Genomic DNA, 23169 nt, shown 5'->3' on the forward strand with positions numbered 1-23169 from the left:
GCCGAAGAAGAGAAGGCCGAAGGAGGCCGATGAGCGCCTACATGCTGTGGCTCAACGCCAGCCAACCCAAGGAGGAGTGGGACATAAAGGCAGTGGAGGCGAAGAAGCAGTACGAAATCGCAAGGCTGGAGTTAAGAAGAAGGATGTTGGGTTGTCGTGGACCCCTTTGGGGCTTCGTCTTAAGGGGGGGGGGGGGGCTGTGATGCCCCTGTGGGTCCATCAGTAGAGAGGGTGTGGCTGTTCTGTCTGTGCTGCATTGGCTCCAGTGATTGCATTGATTACAGTAACTCAGGGCACCTGGGTCTGGTGTCCTGCAGCTATTTGAAGCCTCTCTGCTCCTCTCTGTTGTGGCTCTGCTTTCCCCTGCAGACACCTGGTGTTGTTGAGTATATATGGTTGTTACTTTAGTTGCTTTACTTTGTGCACCTCAACACTCTCACCCATACACATTCATGCAACCCTCACCCTGTATTTACACTACTGATACCACTGACGTCCACACCTCATGCCTTACTTATTGTTGCACTTCATTTAATTTGGATTGTTTCCTTTAAACAGTGTTGTGCTAGTTACTGAAAACCAGTAACTAGTTACCATTACTAGTTACTTCATTTCAAAAGTAACTCAGTTACTTTACTGATTACTTACACCAAAAAGTAATGCGTTACTGTGAAAAGTAACGTTTTAGTTACTTAAAAAAGGGCTCCCATTATATTAATGCCCTTATAACCTTCATTTCAGTACTGTTATTGCATTGGAGAATAATACAATCTATTGATCAACTTGACATGCATTATATGCAATCTGGATAGCATCGATATTAGCTGCCTTTCCATTTTTGTATATTCTTTCTCCAGGTAGTTGGAAAAAGTTTTCCGTCCCATATGCCGTGTGCCGCCCGGACATGCTATCATGCTAACTAGCTCTCTGAAAGCGGGTGACTCCACTGTAGCAATAGCCTGCATGTGTTCTACAACATACCGTGCAATGGCTTTATCGACTTTTCGCTGGCTAGCAGTCCCTTGGTTAAAATCCAGCCGCTGTTGCTTAGGTGCAGGTGGAGGTGGAGTGGCGTCGGCTGAGTCTCTGTGGTCTTAGCTACTAGCTTCGTCCCAGCATGTTGTTTTTGCAGATGTTTTAAGAGATTTGAATGACTGGTTTGGGCAGTAGATATGCTCTTTGACCCACCAGGACACAACTTACATTTAACTAAAACGTTATTTTCTTTGTGCTCGACAAAAGTGAAATAGTGAGAATATCTCCAGGTGGAGAAACTAGACTTGAGCTCCGCCGCCGCCATGATAGTCTTGTTAGTAAACAACACAAACACGCCCACAGCCTGTCTCCGCATGTGACACAGGAAGTATCCAAGTACATTTACTCAAGTACTGTACTTAAGTACAGTTCTCATCTCTGTTCACCTGGCTGTTGACTATATAAAAAAACTAACGCAGTAACGGAGTAACGCACCATGTAGTAACGGTAACTGAGTTACTGAATTTAAAAAGTAATGCGTTAAAGTACTAGTTACTGCCAAAAATAACGGCGTTACAGTAACGCGTTACTTTGTAACGCGTTAGTCCCAACACTGCCTTTAAATAAACATGTTTTGATAACCGTTGACATGGTGTGTCTCCTTTTTGTTGTGGTCTTTTGAGACAGGTCATAACAACATGTATACAGTTAAAAACATTATTGAATGTATAGCCAAACCACTAACTCACATCTGTAATCAGTCAATACAAACCGGTGTATTTCGAAATAAAATGAAAACTGCTAAGTCATACCAATACATAAATCTGGAGATAAACATGTACTGTCAAACTATAGACCAATTTCATTGCTCTCACAGTTTTCTAAAATACTGGAAAAAATCTACTATACAAGACTAAATGACTTCATCACCAAACATAACATAACAACAACAATATGGTTTCAGAGAAAACAGAACTACATAATTTGCAGTTATAGAATTTTTGGAACACATTACTAAGGCAATAGAAAAGAAAGAATATGCAATAGGGATATTTCTGGACCTTAAAAAAGCATTTGACACGGTTGACCATGGATTATTAATTAAAAAACTACAGAGATATGGCATTAGAGGTGTTGCACTATCATGGCTATCCAGCTACCTACATAACAGGAAACAGTACGTTGAACTACAAAGCCGTAAATCACAACTACTGGGTCAGTGACAAATAAGGGTTGGTATGATGTCCAAATCAAACATATGCTTTAAACTTATTAAAACAACATGTTAGATGTTTGTATAAATGTATAGTTTGCATTGCTGTTGGTGCCATAGTGTTTTATGACATTTCTACCATTTTTAATCAATTAAAGAATCACAGTCCCATTAAATTGTCAAATGGTGTAACCACAAAACATGACAAGTATTAAATAATTCACCCTCCTAGAAGTTATGCAAGTATACTGATGAAAATAATTTATTTATTATGAATTATCATCTCAAAGTATATTTAAAATATTTTATTTCTAAACTTAGATAATATCGTTTTTTGTTGTACTGAGCAAGTCAGTATGCCGTAGACATTAATATTTTCTCTCTATTCTTGGGTCAGTTGGTTTACAATAATTTTAAATTTCATTTTTTCAGTATAGAAGAGTGCTAGAATCATATTCATAGTAACTTTTTTGTGCAATATCAGTTTTTTTTATAAGAAACATTGGTTACGCCAATTGACATTTATCGGTTACACCAACTGACTATACTATCTATACAGAGAATGACAAGCAATTGACACATGAAATTGAATGAAAAATGATTTATTTCTTTTTATAAATGTGAACATTTTTTTTCCATAGCACAAAAACAATACTCTTAGCAATGAAGAAATGGATTGACCTCTGATTTCAGTACAATTTCTGCTTAGAGTCCAACAAATTGCACTTCTGAAGGGAAATTAGCTCACCTCTATCTCATCGCCCACAACCTGAACGATTTGCCCCACAAAAGGCATACCCTCATAATTCACAACAATGAATTTGCCTCTGATTCAGCCTGGGTGGTTCTGGGACTTCCGACACATTCTGAAGTCTACTGTCGACAGATTGTAACATTGTCCTAAAATTGACACCCGATGGACACACGATAAAGGAAATGTTCAAATTCGGCTCTGATCTTAACAACATCGGGCCATTCGTGAGGTCATCTAAGCCATCGTATGACCGCCGGTGGAGTTTCTCAGGCTCTGGCAGCAACTTCATGAGCGGCAACTTCGTAAGGCACTCGTGAGGGCATCTTGTCGAATCGTGTCATCTTTGTCTTATCATCGGTGCCATCGGGCATTCGCCTTCACTCTGATCGGGGAGATTGCCCGATGGCACCGATGATAACAAGATGCCCTCACGATGGCCTTACGAAGGGCAAAATTGACACACGAATTCAACATAACAATGAACCTTCTCAAGGTCCTTCTGCAATTTTTTGGCATGCCAAAGATTTTCCCACCGCTCACGAAGTTGCTGCCGGAGCCTGAGAAACTCCACCGGCGGTCATACGAGGGCTTAATGAATGGCCCGATGTTGCTACAATCAGAGCCGAATTTGAACATTTCCTTTATCGTGTGTCCATCTGGTTGTTTTATTGCACAACAAAATCATGTAAAGATATTATGTAAATCACCCAATTTGTGTTCTTTGTGTTCTCAGCAGGAGGAAGCAAACACCAAAAAAATATTACAACAAATATACTGCATATTAAAGCAAACTATTGTAAAGGTAAAAGTATGAGCATAACAAATAAAGAAGTGTAAACATTTACATTATTATTATGATTATTTAATATATAAAGACTGTATATTATTGAATTACAAGATTAGATATACTTTATTTTATCTAAAATACTGATGTTTTTTCGTTATACTGTAGTAGCCTGTGAAAACCATAACAAATATGTGTTCAAATGCTCTTCACCAAAACACTGAAGTAACAACTGAAGTACTGAAAGTCCATGAAACTTGTCTTTCTGTATTTGTGAATGAAGCGCCATCTCATGGTAAAATCCTGAAATTGAAAATCTGGCAACGCCCTCTTGGAAAATAGTGGGAGGGCTTAACATTCCCAGCCGCTGGGATCCGTTGGGTCTTTGGCAGGAAGCTGTTGGCTAGAGTCTTTTCTAGAGTGCTACATCTGTATCAGTAAGAGTTTGTTGCGTTTTGTACACACACATCCTTATCAGGCTTCGGAGAATGTAGGTTGCGGCTTTCTCATGATGCAAAAGGTCAGCTATATTGGCCATCAGCTATGCTCTCCTTATCTCTAACTGGGACACATTTTTACATTACATTTACATTTTTCTTCGCTGTGGGACTTAATAAAGGATTTCTGATATGTTAAAATATGAAGTTTTTCAGACATCCTCATGAGCATATTATAAACTCTAGTTTAGGCCTAAGGCCTCTGGGTTGGCTAATGTTACTTCACAGTGGGGATACCAATGGCTTCAAGCATCTCAGCTCTGGCTTAATCACCAAGCATATTACCCAAAGGAATCTGCTCAGATGTGAAAACACGATGAAAAGGACATTAAGTCTCATGTTTAATGCTCATTTAAAACATAATGTTTCTCAAATGGACAGTGCAATGTAATATGAGGAGTGAGTAATCACTGCCTGCCCTGTCATCAAAGCTTTGAAAAACAAAGGTAGAAAAACAGTTCCTCAGTGACTGACCGACATCTTTCATCTTTTAAGAAAAATGTTGTTTCTGAGGCTGCAGGATCAAAAGCTTGTTTGACCAACATCCAGCCAGGGTGATTTCCAGCGGCAGTCATTTCTCTAAAGTGATAGAAACACTCTCCGCTGTAAAACAATGTGTCTAACAGGACTGGCCACTGGCACAAGCTTCTAAACCAGGGGTGGGGAACCTTTTTCCTCTCAAGGGCCATTTCAATGTTTTCAACATCCTCCGAGGGCCGTACAAATTATTGACCTCTGCTTAAAAATCACAGCCCATTCATTTCACCTTTCTTTCATGTTGTGCAAAGAAAAAGCAACCTCTTAATCCAGATATCTTGCCATGACTCACGCATGCATGCACGTGCACGGTTGTGGCATGACCACCCAAACAGAAAGATATGGATACAAGATGTGTGCAAATGTATTTAGACTTCTATCCATGTGAACATGATTTAAGTGGGGGGGACCTAACCTCCTCTAGGGGGGTCCGGGAAGATTTTTTTTTAAATGTTGAAGTTAAAAGCATCAATCTGGTGCACTTTGAGAGCAACATTAGTAGATCTATGGATACATCTCTCAACACCCACATGAAACAGAACTGTAAACAGATTTTCTTTTTCTTTATGGATATTTTGCAAATCACTCCCCTTTCAAACTGTATTCTTGTTTATTAATAACAACTTTTTTTTACTGTCATATAGTATTTTATACCCGTTTACTTTATTCTCTTATTTTTTTATAATTATAATGATCATATAAAGATGTGCCTTTACCTCACTGGTTGTAGAAAAAGCTTCTTATATTCGTTAGCATAGCTAGCTAACCAGATGCTAATAACAACAAAGTTATTGACTGTATGATCAGTATGACAGATGAACAGATCGACACTGGGCTTTCAACTAAGACACAGCTACGCAAAAACTGCAGCATGTGTACGGCTCCTTATCGGTACTGCAATTTTTGGAAGTGCCGGAGCGGAGCTGCGTTCTGGTGCTCCCCGTCAGAACTACACCCCTGTCAGACATATACCACGTGATGACACGTTAGGCTTGTGTTGTGTTCAAGGACCCTGACCTTGGCCAGGAAAAACAGGCACTCACTTGTTTAATTATTTTGCGGTCTAGATTTCTTTAATTTTTTGCGTGTGTTTATAAATTACCTCGAGGGCCACACCAAATGGTCTCGCGGGCCGTATACGGCCCGGGGGCCGGAGGTTCCCCACCCCTGTTCTAAACCTTTAAGATCCTTTTCAGCAACAACTCAGAATATTTTCCATCCCAGGTAATGAATTAGCATTAGGCCGCATTCAAATAATTTTTCATTGTGTTTTTCCCTTCTTTGTTTACCACCAAGCATAATATCAGTTGCTATTTAATTTGTGATTACGGAAGTTTACTTTGTGTGTACTTTGAGTGCAAGTAAAGAGGATGTTACGTTTTCTGGAATCTGGTGATCATATTGGATCAAGAAATATAACAAATGCTGTATTTATGAGATGGTGAATACAACTGTTCCAATTCTGTGATTTGACCCACTTTTTGGTTTGTATTGTACACTGTAAGACCAAAAGTATGTGGAACAACGGTTATATTTCAGACAATGCTTTTGTACCAGTTCGGTAGGTTTATGTGAGGCCCCTTCCTGTGTAAACATGACAAGACCACTCTGCACAAAGCTGGCTCCATTAGAAATGGTTTTCCAGGTTTTGCGATGAGAATCATTGCTGACCCAATCTCACACCATTAACTGATGCCCTTGTAGTTGAACGGGAGCAAAGCCCTGCAGCCAAAATGTTGTGGAAAGCATGATCTTAATAGTGTAGGAGCTTAAAGTTTATTAGCAAATTAGCATTTATTGGAAAATTATATTTTGAACAATACCAAATCTTTGTTTTTGGGTGTCCATATTTGGGCCATCTAGTGAACAACATGGAAGAATTACAAAAGTAGAACAAAATGGTCATCAGGTCATTGTTTGTGCGTATGTGATGGATACAGTCATTAAAGAAGCCTCATGAAATTGATGCAAAGCTCCACACCCACAAGATGTTAAGGCGTTTTCTGATTACATTTGTTGAATGGTTTTCGAGCCGTTTAATTTGTTGATATTAAGCACGTCTCGGCAGCACTGAGAGTAGAAGTTCATGCTACCAGAGTTTGCCCACCCTTTCCTTTAGTCATGATTTACGTTCTTATGTTTTAGAAGAAACATACCCCTGAAGGGATTCACTCATCGCTGACCAGGCTGGCCTCACAAAGGATTGCATTTTGGTCCAAAAATATGAACTGTAATTCATTTTTGTTCTCTTGTTTCTTTTGGATGTGTAGTGCATTGAGGTTGAAATACATCCTGATTAAATGCATTGTCAAAAGGTTTATACAACCAATGATATAAAAACTTAAAAGTGGATTTGTTTTCAGTTTTGCAGATATTTTAAATGATTTTTTTATTTGTTATTTAACAATCAAAAGGAAAGATACATTGTTGACTGAGGATAACAAACAAGCAAGTGCACACATTATTACACACATGTTTTGTTCAAAGAAAAGGGCAGGGCTTAAAGTTCCTCAATAATTAATAATGAAAAGATTCATTAATGCTGTGTGCCCAGAAATAATGACAAAGACTAAAGAACTGTAAATCACATAAGAAGAGATTTACACAAATTGCTACAGAAATACAATTCTTCATAGTTGAGAGAGATCAATCATATAGAGGCTAACTTTACGCTCTGTGGAAATAAATACAACAATGTTTAAACGTGAAGCCTAAGGGCAAAATAACTGCAGTCGGGTGCAGAAAAATAGTTGTTTGGGACCGGCTGGTTGCCAAGGTCCTTCCTCTGGCTGCATGCCGGCTAACATCGCTAACAGCACTGCCTGGAGTTAGAAGCCCCAGAGGTGCTACTGTAGCATGTCACAGGTGTTCCCCCTGCTGTTATCTTTCTCTCTCTTTTGCTCTCTCTGTTGTTGCTACCACTAATTTGTCTCGTTTCTGGGTCCTTTTGATACCAAAATAAACTAAGAAACTCAAGTGAGTACAGTATAACAGTGACGTGAGCAATGTAGGGTCTACCAGGTGATGCAGAGAAGGTTGTCATGCTAATATGTGTATTTGACTTGTAAACAATAAATTGCAATAAGGATCTTTTCGTGTTTATGTATGCATGTTGTGATATGTCCTTGACTCCCTTTGCTCCTACAGTCTATCCAGACCTCTGCAACATCAGCCTGGCACTAGTTGGAGACCCACAGAAGCACCAAGACCACATTGCATTCTGGGACGACGTGTATGGCTTCAACATGTCATGCATGAAGAAGGTTGTGGTGCCTGAGGCTTCGGTGGAAGTCGTGAATGAAGACACACTTATCTGTGATCCTACAGTCATACAGGTAAACAATCTTTTTTTCTGGCAAGGACATTTATCACTTTTATCTTATCTTTGGTTATTTTATTGTGAATCATCCTCATTCATTTCTTGTGTATAGTGTTTCAACTTAAAAATCAGTCAACCTGATCATGTTTTATTCATATATTAAACTGCTTACATAGACATAGATCGTGTGCTGAGGAAGCCATACTTTCTTTAAAGGGTGATATTGACAGACCACAATGCACCTGGGTTTGCATAGAGCTTGTTGCTCAAAGAAGACCGATTACATTAACTCTTTTAATAAATATAAAATAAAGAATGAAATATTGCCGTGAGACTAAACGTTTATGGGAGACTATGATGTTGAGATCAACCGTTATTGACTATGACCACCGTATTAAAAAATGTATAAAGCCGCTGCCAGGGTCATTCTATTTCCGGTTTTCCATGCGTTCGTTCGTCAGATTCTTGTGAACATATTATCTTTGGAAGAGGAGAATATCACTTTGACTCGCTGGTGAACTAAATAGATTTTGTCATGATCACCTTTGACCTCACAAAACACTGCTTTGGCCATGCCTCAATAATACATATTGCAAGTTATGCCAATTTTACACTTATGTCTTAATGTTAAAGTGACATTTTGGACAGACATGGTATTAATCAACATGATGTGTTGGCGCAGCACTGTTGGTGGAGGAAAACCACCATGATGCAAAATCTAGTTTTTTGTCCCAGTGATTAGACTGGATCCTCAATCGTGTCGACTGTGGACGACATCAACTACCCAACATCTGATAATTGTATTAGCTATACTAATTGGCAAAACCATATGTCAGTCTCATGATCCTAGTGTACGAGGCTAGTGGAGCCTACAGATAGGACAATTAGAGTTTGCGGGACCTATGCTGTTATAGCTACAGTATAGACAGGAAATGAGAGCAAGAGTTAGCTGTGGAGAGCAAGATAGGGCCCTGAAAGTAAGTAAGTGCGTGCGTGTGTGTGTGTGTGTTATGATGTCGTAGCGCTGGGTGATTGATATGTCTAATCCTTGTTTAAGTTCCTCTTCAAGAAACGTCATTACTCTCAGCAGCCTGTGGATAGAGCGGTTTTCACTGATGGGAGAACACACATAACGGCGATAAAACAAACGCACACAGTCGAACATATAAGAGCACATATACCTCTTGGGAAGCTTTCTGTGTAGGAATGCTCTAACACCTTGTCTCTCACAACATCACATGTTTCCTCATCGACTGGCCCGTTTGCTAAGCATCATGTCCTCCTCGTGATGAACGAGGGGAGAACTTGATATAATGGAATTTGAATCCTCTAATCGATAGTTTCTCCCCTCCAGTGACACATAGACAGCCCCTCTGCCCAAATTACATGGACTCTCATCTATTGCCTCCCGTTGATACGATCCAATAACATTCCATTAAGGCTGGCTGCTATTCCGTAAAATTGAGATCCCTTTCATGGATTTATACATTTGTGCAAAACAGATGAGGTTTTTTTCACAGTGAGAACAGATAGGAATGTTCAACTTAATGAATGTTTAACTTGCAACCATTTGAAGCAGCTTTAAAACTGCCTTATATAACGTGTTTCATGTCCAGATTCATAATGTTAACTGTCTATAGAAAGCAATTTTGCAACATCAAGTGTCTTGGTCTCTTAAAGGCACAATCTGCGATCCACATGTAAACCTGCCAGGGATTATTAAATGGATAATGCCTGATGAAGGGACAAACCCCGTTCGTACCATGCACATGCAATAATACTTTTTGTTTTGCAATCAAAATGTATGTCTCAGGCCAGTCTAAAAGGTTATTCAAAGGAAACGTTGTTCACTATACTTCTCTAAGACAAATAAGACACACTTTAGAAACTACTTCCAAACTGACTCAGCTACAGTCTATGTTATGAGCCAGAAAGCTTATGTTATCCTAGCAATATTTAAAGCCAATAACATTGCATGCAGTGGATAAATGGTCAATATGTTCTGATTTTTTTAGCAACCATACTTGCTAGCTAATCAGCCATGTCCGTGTCCAGAAATCAATATCAAGATCTTTCTTCAGTTGCTTAGGCTAACAGAAATGTCACATATTATTGTAATTACATTTAGCTTAAGTTGTTGCATTAAAGTGTGAATGGAGGATTTTACTGCCAATGTTGCAATTGTTACTCATATAAGATGCAGCCAGTGCATTCATTTCAAATGGTGAACGGTTTCACTGGAGCTACATGCTAGTATATGCTTGATGCTAAACAAGCTATCTAAATACCTGGCTGAAACTACAATCTTGCTAATGTGATATTTGTCTCCTTTGGACATTATGTTCACATTTACAAAGTTAATTACTGTGCTCTTATTAATGAGATGTTATCTTATGGAGTCTTGATTTCATATTCAGCCAGTTTAGATCTCTACTCAAGAAACCATATTTTATGAACAGATATATTCCTGACCAGTTCTCTAGTCTTGCTCTAGCCATCTGCACGTCGTATCAGCTATGCAAACATTGTATTCACTAGTTAATCATTTTTTAGTTGTTATACAAAAAAACTCTAAACAAAACAATTATGAAAATATCATTATTTGGAAGAGGAAAACAAAGACTAATGGTTATTTAACTACCAAACCTATCTTTGTAAGCATCTATAAAAGTTTACAGACTGACTTCTTGGCTCAACTTTGATCGACTGAACTTAATGTATTTTTTATGTACTGAAAGTTTTTAGGGCATTTTAGTGACACAATTGATGCATTTAGTACAGACCTAAACCTGTATCATTTTCTGACCATATGTGTTTCCCTGTATGACCTGTCTTAGCCATGTTATTATAACAGATGAAACCAATGTCTAGAGAAAATATGCTGTGGCAGCAGTGTAGCAACATGAATGTAAATACCTTTATTATACCAGTGTGAATATTTTTATCAAAAATGACTTTTACGAACAAATGTAAGAACCAGTGCTGTCAGATATTCCATCCAGAACAGAGAGCTGCTAGCTAATCAGATTACTTTTGTACCAACTGCATGATGTTATTGTGTTGCCTGTTTATATTTTGATCAGTATTTATCTTTGTATCACATGCTGTGTTTGTTTTTGACTTTCAACAGACGATTGACTGTAACAGGGTGTGTCTGTCTGAGCTGGAGTTTGCATCAGATTTCTGCTTGAAGATAACAAAGAGCACAGAGTGCACGGTAAGGAAACACATACAGACACTGCCCACTTGCACACAATGATATTGATACAATTCTAGAGTTTGTAAAGTTGTTAAAGTATGAGCTTTGTCTTCAAACATGCTATTAAAATCTAATTATTTCAATAGTTTTGTCTGATAACTGCATGCCGTGCCTCTACAGTAAACAAATAAAACACTACCCATGTTCCATTAGGGCTTAATTGTATATAGCATTTTATACTTTGAAATGTTGCTACGGTCTCTAATACAAACAATTGGAGGAACATTTTATAAGATTTTGTCTTTATTCTTTCCTTAGCAAGTTCTTTTTAAATTCAGATTTAGTCCAAACGTTAAACATTAAGGGTTACACAAGAAAAATGACCTGAAACAAAAGTTTGCACATCCACTGTGACCTCCTGTCATTCATCAGAGATGTTGTGTGAAAGGAACAAGGCAGTACGACCAGCATAGACATCAGTCAGCTCATGTTGATGGATTATGTTTCTGTATTTAAGAGGATTTTTGTCAGTTGGATATTTAATAGAGTTTCAAATCGAATCAGAGCAGTGAGGCTAATGTGACTCTGAATTACATGTCATACAACAACATAGTGAATGTTCACAGCCTGCTCGCCCTGTCATTCTCTGAATCACACCACCACACACTCGCCTGCACGATCACAATCTCACACTGGAGCCTGAAATAGTTGCAGTGTGTTAAAAATGTGTCGGCCTGGCTTGTGGATTATTGTCCTGGTTATACAGCCACTGAACCAAAGCTGAGTTATTCTTTATGTTTCAGCCTTTTCCACTTGTACATACTTGCCTCATAATTTTTGAACCAAATTCAACAATTTCTGAAGTCTTCAGACAAAAGGTAGCCATTACTGTATACTGTAGTTTAGCTAAGAAATAGTTTAAAAATAAAGACCTTTTTGAATATTAAAGCATGGAAACCTGTCACAGAATACAAAATACAATGAGCATAATAGGGCTTGACAAATCTGATTAAAATGTTTTTTACACAGCCTGATAAGTCTTAGGGGAAAAACACATTTCCTTTCTTTAATTACCAAATGTGTGTTCTCAAATGAATAACTTATGTTCACAAATTAACTAACTATATCATTACATCCTTTTAACAGATGTTTAAGGGATTTCAAAGATAATTCATCCCTGTTAACTGACAACATCTCCAACTTGTTCACCAAATCAAGCCCTATTGAACTATTTGACTCACTTAAAACACAATCAGAAAATTGTGAAAAAGAGTCCTACAGTATGTAAGATATTTAATGAGTCATCTGAACCTGTGAGCTGTGTCGTGTCGGTCAGCTTGACCAACGCAGATTGCATTGCGTGTCCTCAGTGAGGGTCAGCTGCAGGCACCAAAGCACGGAGAATGGTTTATGAGTCTATTTGGTGAGGTGCTGGCAGCCCTTATAAACCGCCCCCAGCCATCCTAACCCACTTTCCCTGAACTTCTCACAGCGGCACATTTCTCTCCGTCTACAGAACAGCCTCACGACTGCAGCCTCTGCCGCTCTGCACTGTGAGAAGTGATCTGCCGGTAGAAAAGCCTGTTGTGTTGGAGCAGCTTTGTGTCGTGCTGCAGAGTTACTGCACTGTCTGGTGTATTGGTTTAATGGATAATCAATAGGTGGTTATTATCTGGCCTGTGCTCCCTGGATAAGGCCAGTGAATTTAATGGGATTTGTAAACATCCTCTCATTTTTCCTGTCTTTTCGGCTCTGTAATTGAAAACATCCAGTTTCTATATATAGGACGTAAGTACAGTCATGTTAGGGGTTCTGCAGCAAAACAGATGATGAGACCGCATGGAACAGAGCTGTTATTTTTCAGTTTTTTATCTTTATTTTATTAGATTTTTTAGATGCACAACCACTTTGTGCTTTCTCGCTGCAATTTCACGCTTGCAATCGTCCTTTAAAAGAGGTTAAAAGAGCATGTAAAGTATGTGTCTTGGTGTATATGATTTATCATTTGCTCGTGCTATCATACTTGTTTTATCCAGCTGTTTCTGGCTTTTACAATGCAGGTATTATGTGTAGAAGTTATCAATTGTCCACATTTTAGATACTCGCCTGCAGTATCCAGCCTGCGTGTCTCAGGATTTACAGACGGATTATTGACCTGCAGGAGTGGGGCGATGCTACCATAAAGATACTGATCTGCAGTCAGTATTGGCTGCAGCTCCTCAGTAGTATTTAAGGTTAGGGTGTGTGAAGGGTAAACCGCTCCTGGACCAGTGCTCGAGGATGGGTGAGGGAGAGCTGCTGCGCCTCTCTTCCTGTGATGGAGCGCCTGCTTTTGTTCTCCCGCCGACAGTCCATTCATCAGCTCAGCCTGCCTAACCTTGCATTAAATGAACAGCACAACCCCTGCGTCTGCGCCGTTCACGCACAAGACAGATCCTCTCGCTCTTGCATTTTTTTTAATCCTTCTTTTTATTGCCTCCCCTTTTTACATATCACATGTTCTGCATCGTGTATGCTGTACATCCGATCTGCCTTTGTAAATCGTAAAGCTTAAAACGTCATATACTGTGCAAGTGCTGAAAGTTTTATCAAAACTTGGATCAGAAATTCACTCAGGGCATCTATACCTTTTTTTGTTTAAGCCCCTACAGCTCTGTGATCCATTTACCTTAACTGTAGATCAGGTAGAAAAAGAGCCTCATCCCTTCCCAGAGGCTGAAAATGATGTATGCTGATGGTGTGGCGGGAGAGAATAAGTTTGTGTCTGTAATTAATTCTGACACTGCTGTCTCACTGCTGCTGATGTAGCTACTGTCGAGCTACAGAGGAAAAAGGCTCTGCAATCCGTCTTTAACCTGCTTTCCATCACATTTAAATTGTGTGTGGGGGGGTGGCCTTCTGGACTGACGGGGCAGGCACTCGTCACCTTCAAGGTTGACTTTCTGCACATTAAGAAGGGAATTGTTAATAGGGAAAAATACTCTTTAACTCTTGACAGTATAGTATTCAGATGAAGTGTATCACCTAAATGTAAACAAGAATTGTTTCAGCAGGCTATTTACTCTGGACATCTGTTGATTTATATCAACATCCGAGAATAATTAAAGTGAACGATTTGCACATCGTCCGTTTACAGCTCTTCCATAAGCATTCTGTTATTTGCTCAAGAATATTACATGGTGGAATTGCTCAACAGTCATTCCATTGTCAAGCATTGGAATTATTCAATGGTGCTAGTCTTAGGGTGCATTCACACCTAATAGTCCGCTTCTCTGGTGCGCACCAGACCACCGTTTGTTACATTGTTTCATTTTTCAGAAGGTTCGGTTTGCGTTTACACGGGCAAAATTCTAACGGACTATACACTTTAAACTAGGGCCGGGACTTTAACGCGTTAAGATTAATTAATTACACAAAAATGAACGCGTTAAAAAAATGAACGCATTTTAATCGCACTTTAATCGCACTTATTTTTGCACAGCGGAACGTTTCTCACTGGATGAGTTTCAGGCGTACCGATTATACTGGAGCACCAACTAACGTTCATGACTTCAGCATGGGACTTAAAACAACAACAAACCACGGTGAACAATAGTCAAACATGAACGAACAAGCTGATGAGACCGCTTTGGTCGGCCCCGTGGATGGGAAATTTTGTTTTAAAAAACGGACGGATGGAAGCGTCGATAAGAGCACGGTTGTGTGCAAATTATGCAAAAAATAATTTGCATATCACCGCAGCACATCAAGCCTAAAGTATCACCTAAATGCAAAGCATGTAGCAGCTAGCGTGGACGTTAGCCCGACTCCGAGTGCAAGGAACCACACCCTGACCCAACCCACACTCAACCAGATGACTGGTTTCAGGGCCAGGATAAGTAAGTCCACGTCTGAGAAAATAACCAACTCCCTGGCTCACTGGATTGCACTCGACTGTAGACCACTTGGAGTAAAATCCATGTGAAAATTGCTTCTCACTGTTTTCAGGTCAAATATGTATATTTGATTAAAAATGCGATTAATTTCGATTAATTAATTACAAAGCCTCTAATTAATTAGATTAATTTTTTTAATCGAGTCCCGGCTCTACTTTAAACACAAGTCATGTGGTCGGAAATGCTGTTCAACAATTGGTCAGACATTAAAGAGCCTGTGACACGGTTTTCCCCCATCATCCAAACCCATCAATTTGAGTAAATATTGTCCCCTTGAAAACCGTTACTGAACTGATTTTGGATATTTGTACTTTGATAACCATTAATCTGCCTTCAATGTTGACAATTTTCTGGATCTTCTCGGGGATTCTTCAAGTCCTGCCAAATGATGTGTGACGTCATTGCGGGCACAGCGCTCCAGCTGCACCGTTCAGGATCCCAGCATCTGCATGTAAACGCACGACGGCGCACACAGCAGCAAGCTCAGACAGCGATGACAGTTTAATTTTGAACGTGTCTGAGAGCTCATATGAGGCTGAAGGATCGGTTTATGTTGTATCTGTTAGAAGTTTAGGAATGAGGTGCGTCAATATGGGCGATCATATGGTCATGTAGCCAGTGGTGGAATGGGACTAAAAATCATCCCGGGACTCTCGACCGGCCCACTTCGGTACCGCTAGTAAATTGTCAACGGGGGAGTGGGGGATGTCAGGGGCGGCGGGTGCTGTAGATAGTCAATTTAAATATGTAAATATTTGTGTCACTGCATCCTGGTAAAATACAAATATAATGTATAATGTCTGTGTCTTTGACATTAGCGCTGCTAGCCACCTGTGCCCTGTACTACGAAGCCAGTTCAACAGACCCTGGATATGTTTGAGTAACAAACAAACTAACAACAACAAACTAACAAACGAGATCTCGTTAAGCGGTCCTACGACGCTGGTTATCAACTCGGTAAATCAAGCCAGGGTTTCTCTCTCCAGCTGAGAGCGCGTTCACGTCTAAGACACGCGTGGATCTGACTTTAATTACATTTGTCTCGAGTGTTTCGTCAACATAATGTGTTAAATAATACTTCTGCATACAGTCTGTGACACTGTGAGTGTTGCACGGCCAGATACGGCTCAGCTGGCTCAGATCAGGAGATATATGATATTATATGATCGATGATCTGATTGATGATGTAATATGAATGATAAGGGGGACACGTCGGCGTCTTCTCTACATACGGCAGTTTAAACTGTATTTCCTTTATCCTGTAATATGACTTGAGAGATTTAAACTCCGCACACTGAGTTGATCTCTTTTCTATAGATGCCAGAGGCGGGCAGCGTCAGGTAAAAAAAAGTTATTTAGCCTTCCCAAACCTGAGCCTCACGCGCCGCCTATGGGGGATGTGCTAGTGACTTATCCGACCGGCCCACTTCGGACTGTCAACGGGGGGAGCCTCGCTGCGGGGAAACGGTGGACCTAGTGTCCCGATCGGAGTGGGAATAATAATAATAATAATCCGTGCATTTTATCCATTAATTTTCCCAACATTGTGGTAAAAAAACCACACGTTTAATCCATGTTGGTGTACTACAACTACAAAAAGCATCGGTTTGTTTTCTCATCAGGAAATGCAGACCGGCACAAACAAACGATTTTTAATCATCATCCTCACGATCATTTAATGTATCATATGTTCGCCGAATTGACATGAAAGCACTAATAAATGTAGTTTCATCCACTTGAGTTTACAACTACAGAAATAATCGATTTGTTTTTATATCACATCCGACGGGAGGAAATTCAGCAGCTCTCACTCCCGATTTTTAATCCGAATGTAATCATCATCTTCACCACGATCATTTATGTTTATGTCGCCGAATTGACATGAAAGCACTGACAAATATGAATATACTGTAGTCAACTTCATTAAAACGTTATTAACGTGCCTAAACTCAGTAATTCACCATTTCTACGCATGACAACACACTTTGTCCGTGTTTGGCTCTCTCGCCGCACAGTGAAGCGTTCCCGCATTGACGTCACTTCCGGCTTCCCCCAAAACTTCAAAATGAGTCGAAGGAATTTCCCCGCGATGTTCGAAATTATTGATATTTAACGGAACGGTATCGCTTTTTCTTTTTTAAACTGACAGTTCGAGATTACTAATAGCCCAATATTTCATTGCACAACAGTTGTTGGGATGGTGTCACAGGCTCTTTAAGGGGGTAAAAACCATGGTAAAAACGCAAATCCCGGACATTTCTACCGGAGCCTCCGCCATGGAGCATCGGCAGGTTATTTTCATGCTGGAGAGCATATCAACAACAACGGCGCATCCATCCATCCATCTTCTCCCGCTTATCCGTGGTCGGGTCATGGGGGTAGCAGTTCCAGCAGAGAGCCCCAAACTTTCTTTTCCCTGGCGACATCAACCAGCTCTGACTGGGGGATCCCAAGGCGCATCCTTACTAGGTGCCAGAACCACCTCAACTGGCTCCTTTCGTCGCGAAGGAGGAGTGGTTCAACTCCGAGTTCCTCCCTGAAGACTGAACTTCTCACCTTATCTTCTCTCCCGCTGCTCCGATTCTCTGGCCCATCTCACGCTCCATTGTTCCGTCACTCGAGAACAAGACCCCGAGATACTTGAACTCCTTCACTTGGGGTAAGGACTCATTCCCGACTTGGAGTGGACAGTCCATCGGTTTCCTGCTGAGAACCATGGCCTCAGATTTGGAGGTGCTGATCCTCATCCCCGCTGCTTCACACTCGGTTGTGAACCGATCCAGTGAGTGCTGAAGGTCGCAGACCGATGAAGCCATTAGAACCACATCATCTGCAAAAAGCAGTGGTGCAATCCTTAGTCCACTGCAGACCCCCTCCCCCACGACTACGCCTCGAAATCCGATCCATGTATATTACAAACAGGATTGGTGACAAAGCGCAGCCCTGGCGGAGGCCAACTTTCACCGGAAATGGGTCCGACTTACTGCCGAGGACCCGGACACAGCTCTCGCTTTGGGAGTACAGAGATTGGATGGCTCTGAGTAGAGACCCCCTCACCCCATACTCCCGCAGCACCTCCCACAGTAACTCCCTGGGAACTCGGTCATACGCCTTCTCCAAGTCTACAAAACACATGTAGACCGGATAAGCGTACTCCCAGACCCCCTCCAGGATCCTTGCGAGAGTAAAAAGCTGATCCGTCGTTCCACGACCAGGACGGAATCCGCATTGTTCCTCCTCAATCTGAGGTTCGACAATCGGCCTGACCCTCCTTTCGAGTACCTTAGAGTAAACTTTCCCGGGGAGGCTGAGTTGTGTGATGCCTCTGGAATTGGCACACACCCTCTGATCCCCCTTTTTGAAAAGGGGAACCACCACCCCGGTCTGCCACTCCTTCGGTACTGTTGCAACGGCGCATATGATTATATAATCAGACAACGTGCGATACAAAACATTGTAACACATATAATTAGAGACGTTCTGCAGTAAGGAGGGAGTTTCACCGACGGCAGGTGGCTCTGACTTTTATGTATAGTTTTTAGTTTGATAGTTGTTTTTACTTTACACGACACTGTTCAACCTGTGTTCAATACATCATGCTGCTTCACTCTTTCATTGAAGAAATTAAGACACGTAAATACTACGCTTCCTATGTTTTGGTGCGGACTGCGTTCACACCAGCGATTAACCGTTCCAGAGTTCACTAGCAAGCGCTCCGAGACCACCTATTTTAGCGGACCAGAGTCCGGTTGTTTATTTCACTTAAGAGGTCTCGGACTGCGTTCACACCGACCCAAATGAACCGCACCAAGCGGCTAAACGCACCAGGGTTCGATTCAACCGGACTATAAAAGGCTGGTGTGAACGCACCCTAACAGTCTTATTCCATTGTTGGTAAAGAATGTGCAAAGTTTTGACAAGGAAAATAATGGATGCATTTAAAAATACCATATCTCTGGTTTATCAACCTAGACCCTTTTTTAAAAACTGCATCATGAGACAACTTTTTTTAGAATGTATCCCTTAACCTGTAGTACTCTTTTATATTTTAAGGCAATTCTTCAACATTTCTAGTGACAAACGGGAATGGTTTTTGTCTTTATCGAATCCGGGTTCATAATAGAAGTGGGCTGAGGGCTTGTGATAAGATGTTGTGTTGTGTGGCACACCAGAGACACCACACCAGGGACCTTCAGGAACCTACAACCAAGTTACTGCCAGTTGAACCCCGGAGAAAACAGCCCGAAAAAAAGATAAAAGACATTTCTAAGATGAGAAGATTTCTTCCCATATAAACAATATTCTCAGGGTTATTAGGATCCAGCATTTATTTAGTGACAACTGGGTGGCTTAAAATACTTGTGACAAGTGCCAAGTATCCCTCACCACGTGAATGATAAGGGGTAGTTGGGATTGTAAGGAACTGCAAACATTATGGAAAGGAGCATTGGCCACCCACAACTCCCCAAATCATAACAGACAGCTGTCATCTGGAATCCCTGCAGCTCTATAGCTATAGCTAAAGTGCATAGCTGCTGTAGGAAACTTAGCCTTTACCAAGAGTGGTGATGGTTGAATACCACTATTGGAAGCTTACAGACACAAATCATCTTCTTGCTTCTGATACTGTCTGTTTATCAAGCACCAATATGGCAAGTTGACCATGAGGTGGCTATAAGAATTTCTCTTCTGTTTGGTTACATTTGTTCATCAAAGGGAAGAATTTGAGATGGTTTAATAAAAATTCTAGTGTTTTAATTCTTTGGGATTACCTGAACAAAGCTCAGTGATGCAGATTACCCCAGCCAGCTGTGTGAATCTGGCCCTACTGTAACTGTCACAGTAAACAAAATGCTGAGAGGCAACAACAATGTCCGGCTGGAGGTGTGCTGTAGCCGAGGCTGATTGGTGCTCCACCTCGCCGGAGTGGCAGCAGTCGCTGATTGAGGGGGAGATAGAGGACGTTAGGTGGGGGGGGGGTTGTATTCACACCAACACGCCTGTGAGGCGGTCGTGCTTGAAGCCTCCGCGCCTGGATAAACCCCATCAAAAGCGCATTAGCCCCCTCTTCTCCCGCTCCCTCCCTCCCCCTCAGCGCCCCTCCCATTACCTCCCCCCTACCCCCCTCCCTACGTCGTATAATAGTATCTGGCCGGGCCACGCAGCTCGCTGACACACAGCCGGGCGAAAGGGGAGCGATGATGAATTGCTCCCTGTTGGTGTTATCCATGATGATAATTATTAATTCCCCCCCCCCACTCTTCTCAGAGAATGGGGGCCGGAGAGCTGCAGTGTGGAGCCCCCTCAGTGGGCCGCCAGGAAGCCCACTGTCATCACTTATCACAGACAGAGCCGGGGGCCCAAGGCTAAATGCTGATGAAAATGAAAAGCTCTCATTCTGATTTGTGCTGTTTTGGTGTGTGTATGTGTCTCTCTGTTTTAAGTTTACCCTTTCTTCTCTTTCTAATGTCTGTCCGGCTCTCTTGCTTCTTTAACCCTCCATTCTTCCATCATGTGCTCGTATATAGAGGCCTCAATCTGTCAGAGATGACAGGAATTATTAGATAATAACATGGTTGATCATTTATATAAAAACAATAAAACGTATAACAAGACTGCATTCATTTTTACTAGTGGTGTCAATCGATTGCAAATTAATGATTGATCACTAGTTTAAAGCGCTAGGAAATACACGTGTGCTGTTGTAATAAAACATACACGACAAACTGGTAAGAGAAATACCATTTATTTAATTTTTTTTATACCTTGTTATAAGATGTTTTCTGAATTATTGGCATGAAGTCCTAAAATGTTCTGACTCTTAGTTAAAGCATCGACAATGACGCCATTACGGAAAGCCACTGCTCTGTACAATATGCGCTACACAGGGCATGTGCTTGTTTGGTAGCATTTTTGGTGCCACTTTTAAACTGCAAGCACTATCTGCTCTTACAGTGGTTACCCTGTCAGCTATGTACCACTCCTGTGCAACTTCAAGAAACTGGTTATCACTTGGATTGGAAAAAACGCCTTTCCACCGTTTTCCCCTCACCTAAGGAGAACAAGTTTGTGATAAACATTTGTCATGGATTAGGTGCGCAGTTACACCGAGGTAGAGATGGTTCTTACTGATGTCCAGTGGTCTCCAGTCACCGCCAATTTCTCGGCTTTCTTTGCCATGAAATTCATTGTAAACATCCGTGCTGTAATCACGGTAGGAAGTTTGGTAATGTTATTTTTGAAAGGCGTTAAGGTTTCTAGACCTAATTTTAAACAATACATCATATGACTGTGAAATGGGAAAGCGCTGCTTATAGTGAAAAAAGGGGAAATGAGCGCCAACCCTGCTTCTTTACAGAAATTCTCTTTTAGCTCATTGTTTTGGTAATACAGCACATTTACTGTTTTTTCACATTTTACACAGTTGATTTTAAATCTTATCAAGCAAAGATAGCTGCAGTTGAATACCAACTGGATTTAAAGTTATACTGTTTTACTGCGAGCCGTAAAAGACTCCATTAAATCCCTTTAAAGGGCCCCCATGAAATTTGACAACAATTCTTCCCTCAGACAACTTTTAAACAAAAGCATTACAAGCCTGTGATCACCTACTGTAGGCTTTGTCCTGTTTGTGTCAGCTGTGAGTCATCAAGGTCTTTTACCTCTCTGTGTGTTATGCATGAGGAAATGGCATACCTTTTTATTCTTTTCAATGTCATAATAATAGAGCAGTAAGGCGCCCAACTTCTCCGCTGGCTTTGTATTTGCAAGTTTCACTCTGTGGCCTAAATGTTAATTGCCCGTCTCGCTGCTCGTGTGAAAGTTGCACAACGCAGAAGTGACAATCAATCTCGCTTACGAGGCGTTGTCATCAGCGAGGCGCGTTGAGGATGATCTCTGCCTCTCCGGCTGAGAGAGGTGAATCCGCTCTGCCTGACGAGTAATTACTGCTAATTTCCTAATTACCTCAGTACCGAGCGTCTCTGTAACGTTCATTAAAAGCCATAATTGCATTGGGTTGACATGCTCTTTTATCCACTTTGGGTTCTTTTCTGGCGGTTTAGTTGTGAGTTAGCGCGCCGCTCCCGCCTGTCTCAGTCGATAAAGGTTGATTGAAGCCTCTGTGCGGGGAGTGTGTTGAACATGGTTTCTGATGGCATCATGATTATCAAGTCTGCATGTGTGTATATTTATGTGTGCTGTATGTGAATGCTTTGTGAAAATAAGCTCTTTTTGTGTGCACAACATTTTTTTAAATAGAATTTGTGAGACTTTTACAGAAGCTGTGAACAGATGGTATTGGATTTAGCTTCTCAAAGTGATACAATTCAATAGGAAACCCTGTAAAAAAGAAACCACTTCCACAGCCTTTATATTTTCTTAAGCCACCTCCCCTATCCTGGTTTCCCCTATTTTTTTTAACATTTCTTCACCTTTTCTTGTGTTATTTCCTGTCTTTGCCTCTCCCGTTCCTCTCTTCTGTCCCTCTGCTTTGCACTCTCCCTCTCTTGCATTGATTCGGCTCTTCTTTGTCTCGGAGAGCTGGCCTCCAAGTTGTCAGCTGCGTCAGGATTAAAAGCTATTAGTTCTGCATCATTGCCACTACAAGTGCGCTCCTGAGATTGATAGAGTGCCTCTCTTCCTCCAGTGGGGGGAGAAATGGGAGGAAGACGAGCCTGGGGGCTAGTTTTTATCTCACATATCTGACAACGGTCACCTGCAGGCACTCTGGCCCTGGACCTTCCCTCAGTTTGTTTTGGATGTGTGAATTGGTTTTCACTCAGTTGTGTTTATAGCTCTGTAAATCCACATCAGTAGACTGTATCTTTTTCAAGTAAGACACCATTTCCAATAAGGCAATTAGTGACATTTAAAACCCAATATGAAGGTACATAATTGGATAATTTTTGGTCACATCTAACAACAAAATAAGCTTTTTTGAGTTTCAGACTAGTC

At 41.0% G+C, this 23169-nt stretch overlaps 1 protein-coding gene across 2 annotated transcripts in view; it reads left to right on the plus strand.

Annotated features, from left to right (window-relative positions):
- prmt3 (protein arginine methyltransferase 3) overlaps positions 1–23169 on the plus strand; it is an 82723-nt gene that overhangs the window by 48479 nt on the left and 11075 nt on the right. For both annotated transcript variants that reach the window (XM_034075134.1, XM_034075127.2), the window contains exons 12-13: positions 7908–8095; positions 11210–11296. In XM_034075134.1, the coding sequence (XP_033931025.1) occupies positions 7908–8095; positions 11210–11296 (275 nt within the window). The remainder of the gene's footprint in view (positions 1–7907; positions 8096–11209; positions 11297–23169) is intronic.

The sequence above is a fragment of the Pseudochaenichthys georgianus genome, chromosome 3, assembly GCF_902827115.2.
Source record: "Pseudochaenichthys georgianus chromosome 3, fPseGeo1.2, whole genome shotgun sequence".
Taxonomy (NCBI): Eukaryota; Metazoa; Chordata; class Actinopteri; order Perciformes; family Channichthyidae; genus Pseudochaenichthys; species Pseudochaenichthys georgianus.